The sequence below is a fragment of the Nerophis lumbriciformis genome, linkage group LG26 (genome assembly GCF_033978685.3).
Source record: "Nerophis lumbriciformis linkage group LG26, RoL_Nlum_v2.1, whole genome shotgun sequence".
Classification (NCBI taxonomy): Eukaryota; Metazoa; Chordata; class Actinopteri; order Syngnathiformes; family Syngnathidae; genus Nerophis; species Nerophis lumbriciformis.
This window is the reverse complement of record NC_084573.2, coordinates 37,298,735-37,325,539: the sequence shown is the minus strand read 5'-3', so window position 1 is coordinate 37,325,539 and position 26,805 is coordinate 37,298,735. Positions and strand designations below refer to the sequence as shown.

At 42.0% G+C, this 26,805-nt stretch overlaps 1 protein-coding gene across 5 annotated transcripts in view; it reads right to left on the bottom strand.

The window, feature by feature from the left end:
* Positions 1-26,456, bottom strand: part of nhsl1b (NHS-like 1b) — a 357,374-nt gene extending 330,918 nt beyond the window's left edge. For 4 of the 5 annotated variants that reach the window (XM_061986925.1, XM_061986926.1, XM_061986927.1 and 1 more), the window contains exon 1: positions 25,942-26,456. In XM_061986925.1, the coding sequence (XP_061842909.1) occupies positions 25,942-26,263 (322 nt within the window). In that variant the 5' untranslated portion in view covers positions 26,264-26,456. The remainder of the gene's footprint in view (positions 1-25,941) is intronic. The other variant, XM_061986929.1, reaches the window with a different exon arrangement.
* Between the last annotated feature and the right edge of the window lie 349 nt (positions 26,457-26,805).

Genomic DNA, 26,805 nt, shown 5'->3' with positions numbered 1-26,805 from the left:
CCGTATTGGAGACCATGATTTATGTCCAAACTTGTTCACTATGGAAGGTACTTTTCCTTGTTGATGTCTCAAGAAGGGTAGAAATACAAGAACACACACACACACACATAGAGAGTGCAGCCAAAAATAAGAACAGTTTGTATCAGTCCCGAGGTGATTGCATGGTGACATCATCTGTAATGATCCAATAGAACGGGTCGATCTGCGAGACCATACCGGAAGAGTTAGTGCTGCAAGGGATTCTGGGTATTTGTTCTGTTGTGTTACGGTGCGGATGTTCTCCCGAAATGTGTTCGTCATTCTTGTTTGGTGTGAGTTCACAGTGTGGCGCATATTTGTAACAGTGTTAAAGTTGTTTATACGGCCACCCTCAGTGTGACCTGTATGGCTGTTGACCAAGTATGTAGCATTCACTTGTGTGTGTGTTTCTTTAAGGTTTATTGGCGCTCTGTACTTCTCCCTACGTCCGTGTACACGTCGGCGTTTTAAAAATTCATACATTTTACTTTTTGAAACCGATACCAATCATTTCTGATATTACATTTTAAAGCATTTATCGGCGGTCCGATATTATCGGACATCTCTAGTATGTATATATTATTAATGTTGTAAATACACTGTCATGACTTGGTCCTTGGTGTTTGCTTTTCCGGGATACATTTTTTATTTATTACTATCAAAAAAAGGCGGAGAACAAACTATGAAACCAAATACTTGCACAAAGGCAAAAACTATGAACAACAAAAAACACAAACTGTGGCAATAATAAACAAAACTTACTTGGCATTTACAAAAAACGGCATGAAAAAGCGCAGCAAGGGTCATAAGTGTGTGGAGAGCATAAATGCGGGGATGTCACCAGCAAGACAAACTGAAAAACAATGAACTTAAATACTACCGACATGATTAACGAAAACAGGTGCGTGACTCAAAACGTGAAACAGGTGCGTGACGTGACAGGCGAAAACTAATGGGTTGCTATGGTGACAAACAAGAGTGCACAATGAGTCCAAACGTGGAACAGGTGAAACTAATGGGGTAATCATGGAAACAAGACAAGGGAGTGAAAAGCCAGAAACTAAAAAGTCCAATAACTAAACAAAACATGACTAAGACAAAAAACATGATCACACAGACATGACATACACATCTTTATATATCTGTAAAGGGTGGTCCTAAAGAGGTAGGCATTTTTCGGAGGTTTCAAGAAGGTAACAAATACAATAATGTGTGTGTGTGTTTGTTTGTTTGTTTGAGCAGCCAGTCAACGCTCAGGTGACCCACGTGGACCTGTGGTAGAACCCCAAGCAAGATAGACTACTTAATGTAAACTCCTGACTCCTGCACTTCTGAGGGACCAACCCCTGACCTGTATGTCAACAATCAAATAGAGCAACAATGAAAATACTCACGGAAGGGGAGGAAATGCAATTTGCCTATCACACAATGTGCAAACTACATGCAATGATAACTTCCACGACTACTGATATGCTCCTCTCTTAATGCCCCTGACCCCCCCTTAATTATGGTGCCCCACCCTCGATCCTAACCAGAGAAACCTGATACATCTCAAACCCGAGGTTAGAGTTGGAACTGGGACTCGCAGGCACCAATAATAATAACAAGGACAACCATAGTTGTCTTGCAGGATGCTGATCAAAAGCCGATGGATGCATGTTTGAGTCATCTAAGCGCTAATATCACAAATCCAAAGACGGTTGCTAAACAGGTTATCTAAGCCGCAACACGTAGAAAATGAACTGTAACTGTAACTGTATGCAAATACAACCCTAGAGTGCATACAGAGCTCTGAGCAACCATCATCCTTTAAACCAGTTATTTTCAACCACTGCCGTGAGATATCGTCTGGTGTGCCGTGGGAAATTATGCAACTTCACCTAATTGGTCCAAAAAATATTTTTTGCAAATTAATAATCATAATAATGTGCCGTTGTCTAGTGCCTGTGCTGTGTAGAGCTTGGCAGGGTAACTATGTAATACTCCATATCAGTAGGTGGCAGCATGTAGTTCATTGCTTTGTAGAAGTCGGAACGCGTCGAGGATGGTTTGTCGTGATCCCGATATGCAGAGCACAGCGGGAGTCAGCGTGCAGGTAAAAAATGTATGTAACGCTTAAACCAAAAATTAACAAAAGGCAAGTCCCGCTAGGAAAAGGCACTGAAGCAGAGGGATGGCTATGTAAAACAAAAGAAAAACTGAACTGGCTACAAAGTCAACAAAAACAGAATGCTGGATGACAGCAAAGACTTACTGTGGAGCAAAGATGGCGTCCTCAATGTACATTGACGGAGGCAGATATTTACATATATCCATATTTAAGTGTTACTTCTTTATTTTCATAGTCATATTACAAAACAGCAAGTGTTCTTCCATTTGTTCTCTTTTGGTTGTCTGCAAGTACTGTGTGCCAACCTTGAAGCTTTGGTATGCAGGGAATAGCTATAACTCCTTTCCCTTATCTGTTCCTGTGTCCAGCTGAGGAGGACAATAGGCATGTGTTCGGGCTGGAGGGAGGGACAACGAGGGTGGGGGCGAGAGACACATTATAGAAGAGACGTTTTCCGTATTTTAGATTAGACCATTTTAGCTGCGCTAGTGAACGCTTCTGTACTGGATTGGTCTCACGTTTATTTTCAAAGCTTTGAAAATAAATCACAAAATACCCATTCTGTCTGGTGGTCAAATTGAACTCAGCTTATGTGTCATAAAAAGAACTTGGGAGTGACCAGCAACTTAAATACATCTGGTCCGAACCCAACAACATCCGTACATAAATAAATAAATGATAAATGGGTTGTACTTGTATAGCGCTTTTCTACCTTCAAGGTACTCAAAGCGCTTTGACACTACTTCCACATTTACCCATTCACACACACATTCACACACTGATGGAGGAAGCTGCCATGCAAGGCGCTAACCAGCACCCATCAGGAGCAAGGGTGAAGTGTCTTGCTCAGGACACAACGGACATGACGAGGTTGGTACGAGGTGGGGATTGAACCAGGGACCCTTGGGTCGCACACGGCCATTCTTCCACTGCGCCACGCCGTCCCAAGTTGGCAAGTACTGTGTGCCAACCTTGAAGCTTTGGTATGCAGGGCAGTAGCTATAACTCCTTTCCCTTATCTGTTCCTGTGTCCAGCTGAGGAGGACAATAGGCATGTGTTCGGGCTGGAGGGAGGGACAACGAGGGTGGGGGCGAGAGACACATTATAGAAGAGACGTTTTCCGTATTTTAGATTAGACCATTTTAGCTGCGCTAGTGAACGCTTCTGTACTGGATTGGTCTCACGTTTATTTTCAAAGCTTTGAAAATAAATCACAAAATACCCATTCTGTCTGGTGGTCAAATTGAACTCAGCTTATGTGTCATAAAAAGAACTTGGGAGTGACCAGCAACTTAAATACATCTGGTCCGAACCCAACAACATCCGTACATAAATAAATAAATGATAAATGGGTTGTACTTGTATAGCGCTTTTCTACCTTCAAGGTACTCAAAGCGCTTTGACACTACTTCCACATTTACCCATTCACACACACATTCACACACTGATGGAGGGAGCTGCCATGCAAGGCGCTAACCAGCACCCATCAGGAGCAAGGGTGAAGTGTCTTGCTCAGGACACAACGGACATGACGAGGTTGGTACGAGGTGGGGATTGAACCAGGGACCCTCGGGTCGCACACGGCCATTCTTCCACTGCGCCACGCCGTCCCAAGTTGGCTAGTACTGTGTGCCAACCTTGAAGCTTTGGTATGCAGGGAGTAGCTATAACTCCTTTCCCTTATCTGTTCCTGTGTCCAGCTGAGGAGGACAATAGGCATGTGTTCGGGCTGGAGGGAGGGACAACGAGGGTGGGGGCGAGAGACACATTATAGAAGAGAAGTTTTCCGTATTTTAGATTACACCATTTTAGCTGCGCTAGTGAACGCTTCTGTACTGGATTGGTCTCACGTTTATTTTCAAAGCTTTGAAAATAAATCACAAAATACCCATTCTGTCTGGTGGTCAAATTGAACTCAGCTTATGTGTCATAAAAAGAACTTGGGAGTGACCAGCAACTTAAATACATCTGGTCCGAGCGCAACAACATCCGTACATGACATAACAATCAACAATGTCCCCACAAAGAAGGATAAAAACAACTGAAATATTCTTGATTGCTAAAACAAAGTAGATGCGGGAAATATCGCTCAAAGGAAGACATGAAACTGCTACAGGAAAATACCAAAAAAAAGAGAAAAAGCCATCAAAATAGGAGCGCAAGATAAGAACTAAAACACTACACACAGGAAAACAGCAAACAAGTAAAAATAAGTGACAGTATACCTACTTTGAGACAAGAGCTATAGTGATGCATGCTTGGTTATGCTTTAAAGTCATATCCAACGACTTTTTACTGTCAACTGAGTTTCGTTTTTTAATGATTTCTGCTGGTGGTGTGCCTCCGCATTTTTTCAACGCAAAAAAATGTGCCTTGGCTCAAAAAAGGTTGAAAAACACTGGTCTATATCGCGCAACTCGAGTGCACGTTAATTGCTAAAAACTGATTTCAGTTACCGTATTTTTCGGACTATAAGTCGCAGTTTTTTTCATAGTTTAGCGACTTATACTCAGGAGCGACTTATGTGTGAAATTATGAACACATTAGCGTAAAATATCAAATAATACTATTTATCTAATTCACGTAAGAGACTAGACGTATAAGATTTCATGGGATTTAGCGATTAGGAGTGACAGATTGTTTGGTAAACGTATAGCATGTTCTATATGTTATAGTTATTTGAATGACTCTTACCATAATATGTTACGTTAACATACCAGTTGGTTATTTATGCCTCATATAACGTACACTTATTCAGCCTGTTGTTCACTATTCTTGATTTATTTTAAAATTGCCTTTCAAATGTCTATTCTTGCTGTTGGCTTTTATCAAATACATTTCCCCCAAAAAATGCGACTTATACTCCAGTGTGACTTATATATGTTTTTTTTCCTTCTTTGTTATGCATTTTCGGCCGGTGCGACTTATACTCTGGAGCGACTTATACTCCGAAAAATACGGTACTTAGAATATGTTCCCCATACTAAAGTGTTACCAAAAAATAATATCAAAATCAAATTACAGTATGTTATTTATGTAGTTTGATCATTTTCCTCGACTGATGTACTAACATGTGGTTTATTTTGTACATATGTAGCATCATCTATAAAGATACAAATAATAGCTATTGCGACATCCTTACTTATACTCCAGTGCGACTTATACCGTATTTTCCGCACCATAAGGCGCCCTGGGTTATAAGCCGCGCCTTCAATGAACGGCATATTTCAAAACTTTGTCCACCTATAAGCCGCCCCGTGTTATAAGCCGCATCTAACTGCGCTAAAGGGAATGTCAAAAAAACAGTCAGATAGGTCAGTCAAACTTTAATAATATATTAAAAACCAGCGTGATGTGGGCGCGCATGGAGTCGTATATCAACATGGACGGAGCTGCGTGAAAAAAGCCACCCGGCCTCTTCGCGTAAACTTCCCTTAACCACTCGCTCATCTTTTCTTCATCCATCCATCCCTTCGAGTTAGCTTTTATGATGACGCCGGCTGGAAAGGTCTCTTTTGGCAAGGTCTTCCTTTTGAATATCACCATGGGTGGAAGTTTCTGGCCATTAGCATGGCAAGCTAGAACCACAGTGAAGGATGACTTCTCATTCCCTGTGGTGCGAATATTCACCGTACGTGCTCCCGTTGTATCCACAGTGCGGTTCACAGGAATATCAAAAGTCAGTGGAACCTCGTCCATGTTGATAATGTTCTCTGGCCGGATCTTTTTTTCAGCTATCTTGTTTTTACAATATGCACGGAAAGTAGCCAGCTTTTCTTGAAAGTCTTTAGGCAGTTGCTGTGAAATAGTAGTCCGTGTGCGGATGGAGAGATTGCGTCTTTTCATGAACCGGAAACCTGTCGCTTAGTAGGAGCCATTTTGTGGTCTTTACAGATGTAAACACACAAAGGAAATGAAACGTAATATCCGCGCGCTTTTTCTTCTTCTACGCGGGCGGGTGGTTGCTTACAGTAGAAGAAGAAGCGCTTCCTGTTCTATGGGGGCGGGTGCTTACCTTGGCGGTTGCTTGCGTAGAAGAAGAAGCGCTTCCTGTTCTACCGGGAAAAAAGATGGCGGCTGTTTACCGAAGTTGCGAGACCGAAACTTTATGAAAATGAATCTTACCGGTAATATTAATCCATATATAAAGCGCACCGGGTTAAAAGCCGCACTGTCAGCTTTTGAGTAAATGTGTGGTTTTTAGGTGCGGCTAATAGTGCGGAAAATACGGTAAGCAAGGAGCTCTCACACATCTTCAGCTTACACTTTTTAAAGGAAACTTAAAAAATATTTTTTTTAAAAGACTCAAGAGTGATTTAAAAGAAAAGATAATGGTGGGGCAGCAAGGTTTTACCACCTGATAACGGAGATTAGTTAAACGTCTCCTGACTGCCACATAATGAGCTCCCTGTTAAACACATCTTAAAAGGTGTAACACTCAATCAGTTTCTCATCACGTTTGTTTGGGTCTCTCTCTCTCTAGAGACTGTTTGCTCAGCTTATCATGGTGTGTGTGTGTGTGTGTGTGTGTGTGTGTGTGTGTGTGTGTGTGTGTGTGTGTGTGTGTGTGTGTGTGTGAGTCACAGTCAGAGGAGACTGGAAAACAGGCCAGTAAAAAGGAAGCTACAATGAGTCAGGACTCACAATTGCATCTAGGCTTGTCTTTTGAATCCTACGTACTTTAAAGGGCAAACAGACTCAACAAAAAATGATTGTGTTGACAATGGACAACACCTTCGACTACACAATGAAACTCTAGTTCTAATATGTTGATGGTTCAGAGCAGAACCACGTCAGGGGTCTCTCATCCTGGAACCAACGTTTTTAGATCGTGTTTCATTGTTATTATTTTTTATTAATGTTTTTAATGATTATATCAATTAGGTTTTTTTTAATCACTGCTATTTTGAAATTGTTACTAATATTGATGCTGTTGTCGATAATGTTCATTTTTGTTTCACTACATTTGGATCGTTCCATGTCATGTTTGTGTGTCCTCAATTGCTCTGTTTATTGTTGTTCTTGTTGTTGCTGGGGCGGGTTTGGTTTTGGAGTTGGGTTGCATTGTCATACCTGCCAACTTTTGAAATCAGAAAAACCTAGTAGCCAGGGTCCAGGGGCCGCAGGCCCCGGTAGGTCCAGGACAAAGTCCTGGTGGGGGGGTTCAGGCTTCGCCCCCCGACGCAAAATGATTATTAGCATTCAGACAGGTTAAAATGTTGCTAAAAGCATCACTTTTCTATCAGTCACAGTGACTTTTCAAAACAAAAATATTACAGCAAAAATCATATGGGTTGATTGACATGTTTATTCTGTAAGCTAACTTCAATAGTTTGACATTATTTTGACAGTTAATGCCAGTTATCCTGTCAACCTTTCACAAGACTTCAGTTTGTTAATTGAAAGTATAAACACTTTTTACAGTAAACAAATGGTAAAACAGTACTAAACAATTCCATTAAAAAAAAAAATTGGTGTCATTATTAACTTTCTGTCCAAGCTTGTATAATCTACTGCCTTGTTCAATTGTAAAAAATATTCTGTGCCTAAAATTCACATTTCTATCACAATTATCATACTGTAAACATGGTAAGCTAACTTCATTAAAATTAATAGTCCTGTCAATAGCATGGAATTACAATTCAAATGTCGTTTTTTTGTAAGCCTTTCAAAAGAATTCAAAATATGAAAAATGAATGAAAATTAATTGAAGCCATCAGACACTTGAAAAGTGGCACATCACATCTCTAATGTAATCATTTGAACTTTTCAACAGAAATAGCACTGCAAAAAATATTAAGGACATACTTCTGTATTTTGGTAGTTATGCTGTCAACATTTAACAAGATTTCTTCAACTTGGACTTGAAAGCATAAATAGTATAAACACTTTTAACAGTATGTCGTGCTGTGAAATACAGCCGACAGGATTGCGCACCAAACACGAAGCAAGGCCAAAGCGCATGCATGGTGCAGGAGAACAAAGGACTTCTTTCATTTAAGGTTTGTGATAAACCATCAAACTCATTCGTTAAAAGGACTCTATAGTAATATAAAGCAAATTTTTCTGGACATTATCATGCAAGAAAAGTTTATTTTTGGGACCGCGATCACCGCGTAATGATTTTTAAAGGTTGCATTACAAACATTTAACTGTCCCATGTGATCAGCCAGTGCGATTGGAAGTCCATGCTCAATTATTGCCTCCGTAAATAAAACTTCGGCATTTATCACATCCAAAGAATCTGTTTGGGCGACGAAAAACGTTGAAAGTTTTCCACTTGTATCGCTAGCAACGGCATTAGACTTGTGTTTTTTTGTCCCAACGTGGTCTTTTACATGGCTAATTCCTCCGTGTCCGATCGAAAAATCTTGTCTGCACAAGGTGCAATTCGCGTAGTTTTCACCCTTTTTGGAACGGATAATTATTCCCGGATAGGCTTTTGAATATTCTTCACGGAATGACTGCAGTTTTCTTTTCGGTTTAAGACTCGTTTGCGATTTTTCTCCGGCTGATTCCATGATCGTTTGCTCGTTTGGAAACAATGGCAACTGGTGCCTCGTGCTTGGCAGCGGTGCTATAAATAGCCTCGCGCATGGCATTCGGAATGGCTCGATAGGAAGTTACGGGAAGCAGTGTCGATTGTCATTGTTGTTACGCGATTTCGTGAATAAAACTTTTTTTTTCTTTTTTTTTTTAAATTAATGAAAAACCGTATTTTTTTATCACTGCAACCGTAACCCGGAATAGGTTGATGAAAACCGTACTAATTACGGGAAAACCGGAGTAGTTGGCAGGTATGCATTGTTGTGGTGTTGTTGTGTATTGTTTTGTTGATTGATTAATAAATTCATTTAAAAAAAATAATAATAATAATAATTGAAAAAAAAATTTAAAAAAAGGAAAAACAAGCAGTTTACTTCACATAGATGCATCTAGAGCAGGGGTGTTAAACGTACGGCCCGAGGGCCGGATCAGGCCTGCGAGATTAGTTTGCTAAGTATAAACAATTTTCTTAAAGGGGAACATTATCACAATTTCAGAAGGGTTAAAATCATTAAAAATCAGTTCCCAGTGGCTTATTTTATTTTTCGAAGTTTTTTTCAAAATTTTACCCATCACGCAATATCCCTAACCATCGTTATACACACCCGTCCATTTTCCTGTGACGTCACATAGTGATGCCAACACAAACAAACATGGCGGAAAGAACAGCAAGCTATAGCGACATTAGCTCGGATTCAGACTCGGATTTCAGCGGCTTAAGCGATTCAACAGATTACGCATGTATTGAAACGGATGGTTGTAGTGTGGAGGCAGGTAGCGAAAACCAAATTGAAGAAGAAACTGAAGCTATTGAGCCATATCGGTTTGAACCGTATGCAAGCGAAACCGACGAAAACGACACGGGAGAAAGCGAGGACGAATTCGGCGATCGCCTTCTAACCAACGATTGGTATGTGTTTGTTTGGCATTAAAGGAAACTAACAACTATGAACTAGGTTTACAGCATATGAAATACATTTGGCAACAACATGCACTTTGAGAGTGCAGAGAGCTCAATTTTCATCAATTAATATATTCTGTAGACATACCCTCATCCGCGCTCTTTTCCTGAAAGCTGATCTGTCCAGTTTAAGGGACGGTTGTGAGCCAAGACATCCAGGGGGTTTAGCTCGCTCGTCCGCGGGAACAAACTGCCGCCATTGCTTGCCGTGCTACCGAGGTCCTTTGTCCCTGAATTGCTCACACACTCCGGCAGATTCAATGGGGGTCTGGCGGCAGATTTCTTTGACTTTATCGTTGGAAATGCATCTGCTTTGAGTGTCGCAGGATATCCACACATTCTTGCCGTCTCTGTCGTAGCATAGCTTTCGTCGGTAAAGTGTGCGGAACAAATTTCGTCCAATTTCTTGCCACTTTGGCATCTTTGGGCCACTGGTGCAACTTGAATCCGTCCCTTTTGGTGTTGTTACACCCTCCGACAACACACCGACGAGGCATGATGTCTCCAAGGTACGGAAAACAGTCGAAAAAAACGGAAAATAACAGAGCTGATTTGACTCGGTGTTTGAGAAAATGGCGGATTACTTCCCGATGTGACGTCACAACGTGACGTCATCGCTCCGAGAGCGAATAATAGAAAGGCGTTTAATTCGCCAAAATTCACCCATTTAGAGTTCGGAAATCGGTTAAAAAAATATATGGTCTTTTTTCTGCAACATCAAGGTATACAGGTAAAAGCCAGTAAATTAGAATATTTTGAAAAACTTGATTTATTTCAGTAATTGCATTCAAAAGGTGTAACTTGTACATTATATTTATTCATTGCACACAGACTGATGCATTCAAATGTTTATTTCATTTAATTTTGATGATTTGAAGTGGCAACAAATGAAAATCCAAAATTCCGTGTGTCACAAAATTAGAATATTACTTAAGGCTAAAACAAAAAAGGGATTTTTAGAAATGTTGGCCAACTGAAAAGTATGAAAATGAAAAATATGAGCATGTACAATACTCAATACTTGGTTGGAGCTCCTTTTGCCTCAATTACTGCGTTAATGCGGCGTGGCATGGAGTCGATGAGTTTCTGGCACTGCTCAGGTGTTATGAGAGCCCAGGTTGCTCTGATAGTGGCCTTCAACTCTTCTGCCTTTTTGGGTCTGGCATTCTGCATCTTCCTTTTCACAATACCCCACAGATTTTCTATGGGGCTAAGGTCAGGGGAGTTGGCGGGCCAATTTAGAACAGAAATACCATGGTCCGTAAACCAGGCACGGGTAGATTTTGCGCTGTGTGCAGGCGCCAAGTCCTGTTGGAACTTGAAATCTCCATCTCCATAGAGCAGGTCAGCAGCAGGAAGCATGAAGTGCTCTAAAACTTGCTGGTAGACGGCTGCATTGACCCTGGATCTCAGGAAACAGAGTGGACCGACACCAGCAGATGACATGGCACCCCAAACCATCACCCAACCATGCAAATTTTGCATTTCCTTTGGAAATCGAGGTCCCAGAGTCTGGAGGAAGACAGGAGAGGCACAGGATCCACGTTGCCTGAAGTCTAGTGTAAAGTTTCCACCATCAGTGATGGTTTGGGGTGCCATGTCATCTGCTGGTGTCGGTCCACTCTGTTTCCTGAGATCCAGGGTCAACGCAGCCGTCTACCAGCAAGTTTTAGAGCACTTCATGCTTCCTGCTGCTGACCTGCTCTATGGAGATGGAGATTTCAAGTTCCAACAGGACTTGGCGCCTGCACACAGCGCAAAATCTACCCGTGCCTGGTTTACGGACCTTGGTATTTCTGTTCTAAATTGGCCCGCCAACTCCCCTGACCTTAGCCCCATAGAAAATCTGTGGGGTATTGTGAAAAGGAAGATGCAGAATGCCAGACCCAAAAACGCAGAAGAGTTGAAGGCCACTATCAGAGCAACCTGGGCTCTCATAACACCTGAGCAGTGCCAGAAACTCATCGACTCCATGCCACGCCGCATTAACGCAGTAATTGAGGCAAAAGGAGCTCCAACCAAGTATTGAGTATTGTACATGCTCATATTTTTCATTTTCATACTTTTCAGTTGGCCAACATTTCTAAAAATCCCTTTTTTGTATTAGCCTTAAGTAATATTCTAATTTTGTGACACACGGAATTTTGGATTTTCATTTGTTGCCACTTCAAATCATCAAAATTAAATGAAATAAACATTTGAATGCATCAGTCTGTGTGCAATGAATAAATATAATGTACAAGTTACACCTTTTGAATGCAATTACTGAAATAAATCAAGTTTTTCAAAATATTCTAATTTACTGGCTTTTACCTGTATATTGACGCTTACATAGGTCTGGTGATAATGTTCCCCTTTAATGTGTCCACTGGATGTCGCAATAGCAATTATTCGTATCTTTGTAGATGATGCTACATATGTACAAAATAAACCACATGTTAGTACATCAGTCGAGGAAAATTATCAAACTAACATAGCATATTTTTCGGACTATAAGTCGCACTGGAGTATAAGTCGCGTTTTTTGGGGGGAATGTATTTGATAAAAGCCAACACCAAGAATAGACATTTGGAAGGCAATTTAAAATAAATCAAGAATAGTGAACAACAGGCTGAATAAGTGTACGTTATATGAGGCATAAATAACCAACTGGTATGTTAACGTAACATATTATGGTAAGAGTCATTCAAATAACTATAACATATAGAACATGCTATACGTTTACCAAACAATCTCTCACTCCTAATCACTAAATCCCATGAAATCTTATACGTCTAGTCTCTTACGTGAATGAGATCAATAATATTATAATGTGTTCATCATTTCACACATAAGTCGTTCCTGAGTATAAGTCGCACCCTCGGCCAAACTATGAAAAAAACTGCGACTTATAGTCCGAAAAATACGGTAACAAAGACTTAATTTACAGTTATGTGGACACTAGGGGAACATATAAGGGTTAGGGTTACTAATAAGCAATAATTCTGAGGTTATTGAGGGAAGACTCTTAGTTAATGGCTTCAATCCATCCATTTTGTACCGATTGTCCCTTTCTGGGTCTCGGGGGGGCGCTGGAGCCTATCCCAGCTGCATTCGGGCGGAAGGCGGTGTACACCCTGGACAAGTCGCCACCTCATCGCAGGGCCAACATTCACACACTAGGGACCATTTAGTGTTGCCAAACAACCTATCCCCAGGTGCATGTCTTTGGAGGTGGGAGGAAGCCGGAGGGAACCCACGCAGTCACGGGGAGAACATGCAAACTCTATACAGAAAGATCCAGAGCGCAGGATCGAACCCAGGACCTTTGTATTGTGAGGCACACGTACTAATCCCTGTTTCCACCGTGCTGCCCAGTTAATGGCTTACTGGTTGTATAATAAGGCCATGCAGAATAAGGCATTAATAAGTACTTAATAATGACTAATTAAGAGCCAATATGTTACAAATGTGCATGTTAATAAGCTAAATAAATAATAATACATTATTTAACAAATAATAAATGATGAATATGTTCCCCATACTAAAGTGTTACCAATTTTTTTTTTTTATCTTGATAGATTGAAAATGAACACCAATGAGTTGACTGATGAACATTATCACATCATTTATTCAGAAAATATAAATAACGACAAATAAAGTATATATACTATTAACCGCAACAAGTACTTGTAATATTAAAAAAAAATATTTTTTTTTAAAAAACAACATTATGATTTGTACAATTTCAGAATGTGCTCGTTCTATTTTTAAACAAAGAAAACAATCTGAAGTCGTCTTTATTTTGAAGTTATCGTGCCGTGATTTTACCAGTCCGGCCCACTTGGGAGTAGATTTTTCTCCATGTTCTATATTTTCAATGGAACATATACAATGTTGGTGTTGTTTACTTGAGTCATATTGCCATCATATTGCAGTCTACACATATCTCTTATGTTTGACTGCCATCTACTGGTCACACTCAATCATTCCACCAGGTACCAAATTAAATTGCTTCGAGGTCAGTAAGCAAAACCAGAATTAAACCGTACATTAGGCGCACTGTCGAGTTTTGAGGGGAAAAAAATGGTTTTAAGTGCGCCTTATAGTCCGGAAAATACGATACTACAGCAAAACCAGTAGGAAAACACAATCACTAAGAATGTGTACGAAAAACGTGTGTAGTTAATACTCAGAATTCTATTGTTCATGAATGCACCGCCGAGGCTATAATTGGTGCATAATGAGGAAGTGCTAAGTTGCTGTTGTGACAAATGCTGAGGTGAAATGTGTGGGCGTTTAGATCGGTACTAAAGTTTCAAAAGACTGGGTGGGCCTCTGTCAGGACACTGCATTATTTACAAGAAATGACCTGCCAAATATCACCTTTGGGCACTTGTTGAACCCAATTTTTGGTACCCATTTTGAGTCAGGAAGTATATCGTGCTTGAGTACACGCAAGTCAAACCTGTTTTTTTCTAGGCAGGAATGCCCAAGCACAGCATTGCGTGTGGAGTAGAACAGTGTTTGTCAACCTTTTTTGAGCCAAGGCATATTTTTTTGCGTTGAAAACATGCGGAGGCACACCACCAGCAGAAATCATTGAAAAACGAAACTCAGTTGACAGTAAAAAGTCGTCGCCGCAATTGTTGGATATGACTTTAAAGCATAACCAAGCATGCATCACTATAGCTCTTGTCTCAAAGTAGGTGTACTGTCACCACCTGTCACATCACACCCTGACTTATTTGGATTTTTTTGCTGTTTTCCTGTGTGTAGTGTTTTACTTCTTGTCTTGCACTCCTATTTTGATGTCTTTTTCTCTTATTTTGGTATTTTCCTGTAGCAGTTTCATAGATAGATAGATAGATAGATAGATAGATAGATAGGTAGATAGGTAGTAGAGATGCGCGGATAGGCAATTATTTCATCCGCAACCGCATCAGAAAGTCGTCAACCATCCGCCATCCACCCGAACTAACATTTAATCAAAACCGCATCCGCCCGCACCCGCCCGTTGTTATATATCTAATATCGACGATGCAAGGCATTAGTGAGGTTATAAAGCTTTTGCCTGTTAAAGAAAGGAGACTGATCCAATGCAGCACAGACATTCAATGCGTGCCACGCTGTCACGGCCCAGACGCACACCAGTGCGCAATCATATGGGAGCCGCGCTGAGCGCACCTCCAAGCGCGTGGAGGTGCGATGTCCCTCGCACCCGCGGTGGCTCCACCCGGGCTCGCGCCCGAGGCTTCAGCGTGCACCGCGGCGGCCATCCTACTCGTCGCGGCCTAGCCCTCGCGGCTCTCGCTGCCGGCGACGGCCGGGTATGGGCCCGACGCTCCAGCGCCATCCATTTTCAGGGCTAGTTGATTCGGCAGGTGGGTTGTTACACACTCCTTAGCGGGTTCCGACTTCCATGGCCACCGTCCTGCTGTCTATATCAACCAGGGTGAGCCCCACCCCTTTCGTGAGCGCAGTGCGCGCGGAGTGACCCCTGTTACGCGCCCCCGGCAACAGGGGTGGCGGGCAGGTAAGCTGCGCGGGCGGAGCGCGCGGAGTGACCCCTGTTACGAGCCCCCAGCCACGGGGGTGGCGGGCAGGTAAGCTGCTTACCTGCTGCGCGTGACGCCGGCCGCGGCGAAGGCGGACGAGGCGGGGTGTCGGTGCGGTGGTGACCCTGGACGTGCGTCGGGCCCTTCTCGCGGATCGCCTCAGTTACGGCTCCCGGTGGGGCCCTCTCGGGGGAAGGGACCTCGATCCCGGACCCCGGCGAGGCGTCCCTTCTCCGCTCAGTAAAAGTGTCCATCTCTTTTTTTTTCTTCTTCTGTTGTGGCATATGCTGCAGGTGCCTGCTCGTTTTTCGTATGTGGGTAACAACATTTAACTATGTATATATATTTCCCAATTGGTTTAACTGCCACCCGCCTGAATCTATTTAAAATCAAAAAAAAAATTCTTTCAACCGCCCGACCCGACCCGCGGATAAAATCTAATTTTTTTTTATTTCAACCGCCTGACCCGACGCGCGGATAAAATCTAATTTTTTTTTTTATTTCAACCGCCCGACCCGACCCGCGGATAAAATCTTTTTTTTTTTTATTTCAACCGCCCGATCCGCGGATTATCCGCGGATCGGGCGGTTGTGTCCGCAAACCGCGCATCTCTAGTAGGTAGGTCGGTCGGTCGGTCGGTCGGTCGGTCGGTCGGTCGGTCGGTCGGTCGGTCGGTCGGTCGGTCGGTCGGTCGGTCGGTCGGTCGGTCGATCGATCGATCGATCGATCGATCGATCGATCGATCGATCGATCGATCGATCGATCGATCGATCGATCGATCGATCGATAGATAGATAGATAGATAGATAGATAGATAGATAGATAGATAGATAGATAGATAGATAGATAGATAGATAGATAGATAGATTTATTGATTGCTTCAGGAGAGTTCCCTCAGGAAAATTCATCGATCGATCGATAGATAGATAGATAGATAGATCGATCGATCGATCGATAGATAGATAGATAGATAGATAGATAGATAGATAGATAGATAGATAGATAGATAGATAGATAGATAGATAGATTTATTGATTGCTTCAGGAGAGTTCCCTCAGGAAAATTAAAATTCCAGCAGCAGTGTACAGAATTGAGATCGATTTTAAAAAGTAAAAAGTAAATAATGGGGGTATAAATGGAAACAAAATAGAAAAATATTACAATAACAGTACAAATAAAAAGCAAGAATGAGAATAAAAATATTACGGTAAAATAAGAATATAACAAGAGAAACTAGGCAGTGGTGACCATGTTATGAAAAAGTATTGCACTGTTATTGTTTTGCATACCCTGTCATCCTAGTACCTAGTTTACGGGAAAAAAAATTTGCTAAAATTTCATAAGGCGGGACCCTTACAAAAAATTTAAAAAAACAGACTTGCTTCAGCAGCACATTTCTGCTGCTGTAGTTGTATAAAATGTCTCAAAACGTCATCAGGAGTCCCGACACAACCTAAAAATAGAAGAAAATGCATCGTTTACGAAAAAAAAATGTTGCTAAAATTTCGTAAGGCGGGACCCTTACAAAAAATTCAAAAAAACGGACTTGCTTCAGCAGCACATTTCTGCTGCTGTAGTTGTATAAAATGTCTCAAAACGTCATCAGGAGTCCCGACACAACCTAAAAATAGAAGAAAATGCATCGTTTACGAAAAAAAAATGTTGCTAAAATTTCGTAAGGCGGGACCCTTACAAAAAATTCAAAAAAACGGACTTGCTTCAGCAGCACAATTCTGCTGCTGTAGTTGTATAAAATGTCTCAAAACGTCATCAGGAGTCCCGACACAACCTAAAAATAGAAGAAAATGCATCGTTTACGGAAAAAAAATGTTGCTAAAATTTTGTAAGGCGGGACCCTTACAAAAAATTCAAAAAAGGAGTTGTACAGTCTAATGGCGTGTGGGACAAAGGAGTTTTTTAGTCTTAGTCCTGCACTTCATGTCTTCCTTTGAGCAATATTTCCCCCATCTACTTTGTTTTTATCCTTATTTGTGGGGACTTTGTTGATTGTCATGTCATGTTCGGATGTACATTGTCTTTGCTCCAACAGTAAGTCTTTGCTGTCCTCCAGCATTCTGTTTTTGTTTACTTTGCAGCCAGTTCAGTTTTAGTCTCGTTCTGCATAGCCTTCCCTAAGCTTCAATGCCTTTTCTTAGGGGCACTCGCCTTTTGTTTATTTTTGGTTTAAGCATTAGACACCTTTTTACCTGCACACTGCCTCCCGCTGTTTCCAACATTTACAAAGCTACTAGCTACCGGCTGCCACCTACTGATATGGAAGAGTATTACACGGTTACTCAGCACAGACACTCAATTGCAGACTATAATTAAAATATTTTAAAATATTTTTAACCCAAATAGGTGAAATTAGATCATCTCCCACGGCCAGAGGTGGGTAGTAACGCGCTACATTTACTCCGTTACATCTACTTGAGTAACTTTTGGGATAAATTGTACTTCTAAGAGTAGTTTTAATGCAACATACTTTTACTTTTACTTGAGTATATTTATAGAGAAGAAACGCTACTTTTACTCCGCTACTTTTATCTACATTCAGCTCGCTACTCGCTACTAATTTTTATCGATCTGTTAATGCACGCTTTGTTTGTTTTGGTCTGTCATAGTGCCTGCGTTTCAACAAATACAGTCACTGGTGACGTTCACTCCGTTCCACCAATCAGATGCAGTCACTGGTGACGTTGGACCAATCAAACAGAGCCAGGTGGTCACATGACCTGACTTAAACAAGTTGAAAAACTTATTGGGGTGTTACCATTTAGTGGTCAATTGTACGGAATATGTACTGTACTGTGCAATCTACTAATAAAAGTTTCAATCAATCAATCAAAAATGTGAAGGAAAAAAGACCCTTTTTTATTTCAACCGTACATCCCGTCAAAAGCCTAAAGACTGACTGCACAGTTCCTGTCTTCACAATAAAAGTGCCGCTCCATCGCGCCTGCGCTTTCAAAACAAGAGTCTGCGAAAGCCAGCGCAAACAAGCTAGCCAGCTACGGAGTTTGCCGCCAATGTATTTCTTGTAAAGTGTATAAAAACGAATATGGAAGCTGGACAAATAAGATGCCAAAAACCAACCACTTTCATGTGGTATTAGACAGAAAGGAGGAACTTTTTTTCTCCTCCGTTTGAAAACGTGGACGCTATCATCACTACTGTCTGATTACAATCAATGCAAGTCATCAGAATCAGGTAATACACCAACTTATATTCTTGTCTTCATGAAAGAAAGGAATCTATATGTGTTAAACATGCATGTATATTCATTAAAACACCTTTAACATGTCAACAAAAACGGCAAAATAAATAAATATAAATGATATACTGTATATATATGTGTATATATATATAAATGTGTGTGTGTATATATATATATATATATATATATATATATATATATATATATATATATATATATATATATATATATATATATGGCACCCCAAACCATCACCCAACCATGCAAATTTTGCATTTCCTTTGGAAATCGAGGTCCCAGAGTCTGGAGGAAGACAGGAGAGGCACAGGATCCACGTTGCCTGAAGTCTAGTGTAAAGTTTCCACCATCAGTGATGGTTTGGGGTGCCATGTCATCTGCTGGTGTCGGTCCACTCTGTTTCCTGAGATCCAGGGTCAACGCAGCCGTCTACCAGCAAGTTTTAGAGCACTTCATGCTTCCTGCTGCTGACCTGCTCTATGGAGATGGAGATTTCAAGTTCCAACAGGACTTGGCGCCTGCACACAGCGCAAAATCTACCCGTGCCTGGTTTACGGACCATGGTATTTCTGTTCTAAATTGGCCCGCCAACTCCCCTGACCTTAGCCCCATAGAAAATCTGTGGGGTATTGTGAAAAGGAAGATGCAGAATGCCAGACCCAAAAACGCAGAAGAGTTGAAGGCCACTATCAGAGCAACCTGGGCTCTCATAACACCTGAGCAGTGCCAGAAACTCATCGACTCCATGCCACGCCGCATTAACGCAGTAATTGAGGCAAAAGGAGCTCCAACCAAGTATTGAGTATTGTACATGCTCATATTTTTTTATATATATATGAGTTAATATGTAACCGTGGTGTGAGAGCGGAGGAGTATAAACAAGTAGCTGCAATCGCAAAAACTACAACTGTCACGGCGGCAGGAATGATCTCCACAGTCTGGTTCTATGTGAATGTGCGGTCAATGTGGCTTCCAGTAACGCACGTGGTCAGTTAGTTGTTGGGGAATTCATCATGACTGACATGTGCCGACGCCCCCATTAGCATAAGTCCAGCAAACGGACCCTTGTGGTCAGGGGACACTGGTCACTCCTCCCTGGTTTATACACAGTCAACTTGCACATGACCACACATGACTCCATAGAAGACTAGAAAATGACATTTCCGTATAAATTGTGTTCAAATATTGAAAAGGCGAACTGAGTTAGTTAGCACGCTACACTCTTAGAAATAAGGGTTCTAAAAGGGTTCTTCTACAAGGGCTGGGGTTCTAACTGGAACCATTTGCTTCTGAAAAACCCTTTCCCGAAGAAAGGGTTTTTCAAGGGTTCTTGGTAACGATAAAGGTTCCAGTAAGAACCATTTTGATCCAGAGAACCCTTTAAAACCCCTTTTCTGAATAATTGGTTTTAAAGGGGTTCTCACTAACACTAAGGGTTCCAGTAAGAACTATTTTGATCCAGAGAACCGTTTTTGGAAGAAAGAGTTCTTCAGGGATTGTTGAAAGCGTGGGTAAGATCCTGGGACATACTTCCTGATAACATTTGCCAATAATGGTGCCTATCTTTAAATAAATGTTTTTCTCATTAAAATGTTTTGAATGTTTGTTCAATGTCAACATGATAAATGACCACAATATAATATGAACTAAACTGATCTGTAGAATACAATATGGTTCTTTATAGAACCCTCAGAAGACAAGACGGTTATCGGTGAAAACCTTTGAAAAGGGATGTTTTTAGAACCCCCTGTGTCAGATCTAGATGAAACCCTTGAAACATGAAAGGGTTCTTAGTGGAACTCCCTGCATAGGTTCTAGATGAAACCCTTGACAAACGAAAGGGTTCTTAGTGGAACTCCCTGTGTGGGTTCTAGATGAAACCCTTGAAATACGAAAGGGTTCTTAGTGGAACTCCCTGCGTGGGTTCTAGATGAAAGTCTTGAAATACAAAAGGGTTCTTAGTGGAACTCCCTGTGTGGGTTCTAGATGAAACCCTTGAAATACGAAAAGGGTTCTTAGTGGAACTCCCTGCGTGGGTTCTAGAAGAAAGTCTTGAAATACAAAAGGGTTCTTAGTGGAACTCCCTGTGTGGGTTCTAGATGAAACCCTTGAAATACGAAAGGGTTCTTAGTGGAACTCCCTGCGTGGGTTCTAGATGAAAGTCTTGAAATACAAAAGGGTTCTTAGTGGAACTCCCTGTGTGGGTTCTAGATGAAACCCTTGAAATACGAAAGGGTTCTTAGTGGAACTCCCTGCGTGGGTTCTAGATGAAAGTCTTGAAATACAAAAGGGTTCTTAGTGGAACTCCCTGTGTGGGTTCTAGATGAAACCCTTGAAATACGAAAGGGTTCTTAGTGGAACTCCCTGCGTGGGTTCTAGATGAAACCCTTGAAACATGAAAGGGTTCTTAGTGGAACTCCCTGCATAGGTTCTAGATGAAACCCTTGACAAACGAAAGGGTTCTTAGTGGAACTCCCTGTGTGGGTTCTAGATGAAACCCTTGAAATACGAAAGGGTTCTTAGTGGAACTCCCTGCGTGGGTTCTAGATGAAAGTCTTGAAATACAAAAGGGTTCTTAGTGGAACTCCCTGCGTGGGTTCTAGATGAAACCCTTGAAATACGAAAGGGTTCTTAGTGGAACTCCCTGCGTGGGTTCTAGATGAAAGTCTTGAAATACAAAAGGGTTCTTAGTGGAACTCCCTGTGTGGGTTCTAGATGAAACCCTTGAAATACGAAAGGGTTCTTAGTGGAACTCCCTGTGTGGGTTCTAGATGAAACCCTTGAAATACGAAAGGGTTCTTAGTGGAACTCCCTGCGTGGGTTCTAGATGAAACCCTTGAAATACAAAAGGGTTCTTAGTGGAACTCCCTGCGTGGGTTCTAGAAGAAAGTCTTGAAATACAAAAGGGTTCTTAGTGGAACTCCCTGTGTGGGTTCTAGATGAAACCCTTGACAAACGAAAGGGTTCTTAGTGGAACTCCCTGTGTGGGTTCTAGATGAAACCCTTGAAATACGAAAGGGTTCTTAGTGGAACTCCCTGCGTGGGTTCTAGATGAAAGTCTTGAAATACAAAAGGGTTCTTAGTGGAACTCCCTGTGTGGGTTCTAGATGAAACCCTTGAAATACGAAAGGGTTCTTAGTGGAACTCCCTGCGTGGGTTCTAGATGAAAGTCTTGAAATACAAAAGGGTTCTTAGTGGAACTCCCTGTGTGGGTTCTAGATGAAACCCTTGAAATACGAAAGGGTTCTTAGTGGAACTCCCTGCGTGGGTTCTAGATGAAAGTCTTGAAATACAAAAGGGTTCTTAGTGGAACTCCCTGTGTGGGTTCTAGATGAAACCCTTGAAATACGAAAGGGTTCTTAGTGGAACTCCCTGCGTGGGTTCTAGAAGAAAGTCTTGAAATACAAAAGGGTTCTTAGTGGAACTCCCTGTGTGGGTTCTAGATGAAACCCTTGAAACATGAAAGAGTTCTTTGTGGAACTCCCTGTGTCAGGTCTAGATGAAACCCTTGAAACATGAAAGAGTTCTTTGTGGAACTCCCTGTGTGAGTTCTAGATGAAACCCTTGAAACATGAAAGGGTTCTTAGTGGAACTCCCTGCATAGGTTCTAGATGAAACCCTTGACAAACGAAAGGGTTCTTAGTGGAACTCCCTGTGTGGGTTCTAGATGAAACCCTTGAAATACGAAAGGGTTCTTAGTGGAACTCCCTGCGTGGGTTCTAGAAGAAAGTCTTGAAATACAAAAGGGTTCTTAGTGGAACTCCCTGTGTGGGTTCTAGATGAAACCCTTGAAATACGAAAGGGTTCTTAGTGGAACTCCCTGCGTGGGTTCTAGATGAAAGTCTTGAAATACAAAAGGGTTCTTAGTGGAACTCCCTGTGTGGGTTCTAGATGAAACCCTTGAAATACGAAAGGGTTCTTAGTGGAACTCCCTGCGTGGGTTCTAGAAGAAAGTCTTGAAATACAAAAGGGTTCTTAGTGGAACTCCCTGCGTGGGTTCTAGAAGAAAGTCTTGAAATACAAAAGGGTTCTTAGTGGAACTCCCTGTGTGGGTTCTAGATGAAACCCTTGAAATACGAAAGGGTTCTTAGTGGAACTCCCTGCGTGGGTTCTTTGTAGAACCTCTCATGGGGGGGTTCTGGGTGGAACCTTACACACACAGTTCTAGGTAGAACCCTCCAAAAGGGTTCCAGGTGGAACCTTTATAAAAAGGTTCTACCTGGAGCCAAAAAGGGTTCTCCTATGAGGACGAGCCGAAGAACCATATATGGTTCTACTTAGCACTTTTATTTCTAAGAGTGTAGCCAGATAACATCAAATGCATACATTAATCCACTATATTGCCAAAAGTATTTGGCCACCTGCCTTGACTCACATATGAACTTGAAGTGCCATCCCATTCCTAACCCATAGGGTTCAATATGACCTTTTGCAGCTATTACAGCTTCAACTCTTCTGGGAAGGCTGTCCACAAGGTTGCCGAGTGTGTTTATAGGAATTTTACACCATTCTTCCAAAAGTGCATTGGTGAGGTCACACACTGAAGGCCTGGCTCTCAGTCTCCGTTCTAATTCATCCCAAAGGTGTTCTAATCGAGCTCAGGTCAGGACTCTGTGCAGGCCAGTCAAGTTCATCCACACCAGACTCTGTCATCCACGTCTTTATGGATCTTGCTTTGTGCACAGAGGAAGGGGCCCGCTCCAAACTGTTCCCACAAGGTTGGGAGCATGGAATTGTCCAAAAATGTTTTGGTATCCTGGAGCATTCAAAGTTCCTTTCACTGGAACTAAGGGGCCAAGCCCAACTACTTAAAAAACAACCCCACACCATAATTCCTCCTCCACCAAATTTCACACTCGGCACAATGCAGTCCGAAATGTACCGACCTCCAAACCCAGACTCGTCCATCGGATTGCCAGATGGAAAAGCTTGATTCATCAGTCCAGAGAACACTGAGCTCCTAAGAACGGCCCATTCTTTCACAAAAGTTGTAAAAACAGTCTCGGATCTAACATAATATAGTGAGAGTCCAGTCCATAGTGGATCTAACATAATAGTAAGAGTCCAGTCCATAGTGGATCTAACATAATAGTGAGAGTCCAGTCCATAGTGGATCTAACATAATAGTGAGAGTCCAGTCCATAGTGGATCTAACATAATAGTGAGAGTCCAGTCCATAGTGGATCTAATATAATAGTGTGAGAGTCCAGTCCATAGTGGATCTAACATAATAGTGAGAGTCCAGTCCATAGTGGATCTAACATAATAGTAAGAGTCCAGTCCATAGTGGATCTAACATAATAGTGAGAGTCCAGTCCATAGTGGATCTAACATAATATTGTGAGAGTCCAGTCCATAGTGGATCTAACATAATAGTGTGAGAGTCCCGTCCATAGTGGATTTAACATAATAGTGAGAGTCCAGTCCATAGTGGATCTAACATAATAGTGAGAGAGTCCAGTCCATAGTGGATCTAACATAATAGTGAGAGTCCAGTCCATAGTGGATCTAACATAATAGTGAGAGTCCAGTCCATAGTGGATCTAACATAATAGTGTGAGAGTCCCGTCCATAGTGGATCTAACATAATAGTGTGAGAGTCCAGTCCATAGTGGATCTAACATAATAGTGAGAGTCCAGTCCATTGTGGATCTAACATAATAGTGAGAGTCCAGTCCATAGTGGATCTAACATAATAGTGAGAGAGTCCAGTCCATAGTGGATCTAACATAATAGTGTGAGAGTCCAGTCCATAGTGGATCTAACATAATAGTGAGAGAGTCCAGTCCATAGTGGATCTAACATAATAGTGAGAGAGTCCAGTCCATAGTGGATCTAACATAATAGTGAGAGAGTCCAGTCCATAGTGGATATAACATAATAGTGAGAGAGTCCAGTCCATAGTGGATATAACATAATAGTGAGAGTCCAGTCCATAGTGGATCTAACATAATAGTGAGAGAGTCCAGTCCATAGTGGATCTAACATAATAGTGAGAGTCCAGTCCATAGTGGATCTAACATAATAGTGAGAGTCCAGTCCATAGTGGATCTAACATAATAGTGAGAGTCCAGTCCATAGTAGATCTAACATAATAGTGAGAGAGTCCAGTCCATAGTGGATCTAACATAATAGTGAGAGAGTCCAGTCCATAGTGGATCTAACATAATAGTGAGAGTCCAGTCCATAGTGGATCTAACATAATAGTGAGAGAGTCCAGTCCATAGTGGATCTAACATAATAGTGAGAGTCCAGTCCATAGTGGATCTAACATAATAGTGAGAGTCCAGTCCATAGTGGATCTAACATAATAGTGTGAGAGTCCCGTCCATAGCGGATCTAACATAATAGTGTGAGAGTCCAGTCCATAGTGGATCTAACATAATAGTGAGAGAGTCCAGTCCATAGTGGATCTAACATAATAGTGTGAGAGTCCAGTCCATAGTGGATCTAACATAATAGTGTGAGAGTCCAGTCCATAGTGGATCTAACATAATAGTGAGAGAGTCCAGTCCATAGTGGATCTAACATAACAGTGAGAGAGTCCAGTCCATATTGGATCTAACATAATAGTGAGAGTCCAGTCCATAGTGGATCTAACATAATATTGTGAGAGTCCAGTCCATAGTGGATCTAACATAATAGTGTGAGACGCCAGTCCATTGTGGATCTAACATAATAGTGAGAGTCCAGTCCATAGTGGATCTAACATACTAGTGAGAGTCCAGTCCATAGTGGATCTAACAAAATAGTGAGAGAGTCCAGTCCATAGTGGATCTAACATAATAGTGAGAGAGTCCAGTCCATAGTGGATCTAACATAATAGTGAGAGAGTCCAGTCCATAGTGGATCTAACATAATAGTGAGAGTCCAGTCCATAGTGGATCTAACATAATAGTGTGAGAGTCCAGTCCATAGTGGATCTAACATAATAGTGAGAGTCCAGTCCATAGTGGATCTAACATAACAGTGAGAGAGTCCAGTCCATAGTGGATCTAACATAATAGTGAGAGTCCAGTCCATAGTGGATCTAACATACTAGTGAGAGTCCAGTCCATAGTGGATCTAACATAATAGTGAGAGTCCAGTCCATAGTGGATCTAACATAATAGTGAGAGAGTCCAGTCCATAGTGGATCTAACATAATAGTGTGAGAGTCCAGTCCATAGTGGATCTAACATAATAGCGTGAGAGTCCAGTCCATAGTGGATCTAACATAATAGTGAGAGTCCAGTCCATAGTGGATCTAACATAATAGTGAGAGTCCAGTCCATAGTGGATCTAACATAATAGTGAGAGTCCAGTCCATAGTGGATCTAACATAATAGTGAGAGTCAGACTGTATTAGTGTGCCGCGGCACAGTGGTTGAAAAACACTGCCTCTATGGGACATTGTGACTTTTAGTATTAGTGTTCCTGCATAAAAGGGGGCCAAACAGCACATTTGTACAGCTAAATGTGTTATTTATACATTTTTCTCTCAACATTTGCCCAGCCCTGGCTTATAACGTATAGAATTGAGCATGTACTCACGGATTCGAACTTTCTTGGGGTCCAACTTGCGGACCGGACCTTGCAGCATGTGCAGCCTGCCCTGGATCCTGCGGGAGCGGCGGAACACCATGCCCGCCTCCACCTCGATGCCCAGGAAGATGTCGCTGGCAAGCCGGGAGAGGTCGGACAGTTGGTGGATGATGTTGGTGAGAGTGTGACAGCCGACCTCGTCCAACGACGAGAATAAAAGCGTCTTCTTCGGCTTGCGTCTCCCGGGCGACTCGTCGACCGGCGACCGGCCTCCTCTCGCCGGCAACCTGCTCGGGCGCCGGGGTTCGATACTCCTCTTGGGGAAGGGCATGTTTACTGGCAGGTAGTGATAATAGTTTCCAAAAACAAAACACCCTTACACGCTGGAAAAGTAGCCAAAACACGCGCTTGGTAGTTGAACGTAATCCTCCGGTCCCGCCATGTTGGTCGTCCCACACACAGCACGTTGTGCGGGACAGACGTTACATCCACCGAGTCTTGTTCCAATTCAAACCCGCACAGGAGAATGGAGGACCGGCAGGGAGGAACACAAACACAAGGAAAAGTAAGGAGGGGTGAAAACTAAAACATGGACTAAACTAAACAACCACCTGTGGGAAATGGATCCGGAGCCAAAAAAAAAGATAGCTAATGTTTACCTGCAAGCCTCACAGCGATGCGGATGGGAAACCCCGGACTGGACTTCCTCAAAACTGGAACGCTTAAATCAGGGGTGTCAAACAATACTTGCCAACACTCCCGAATTTTCCGGGAGACTCCCGAAATTCAGCGCTTCTCCCGAAAACCTCCCGGGACAAATGGGTGAGGACAGCCTTTTTTCACGACGGGAGGACAACAGGGTGACAAGAACTA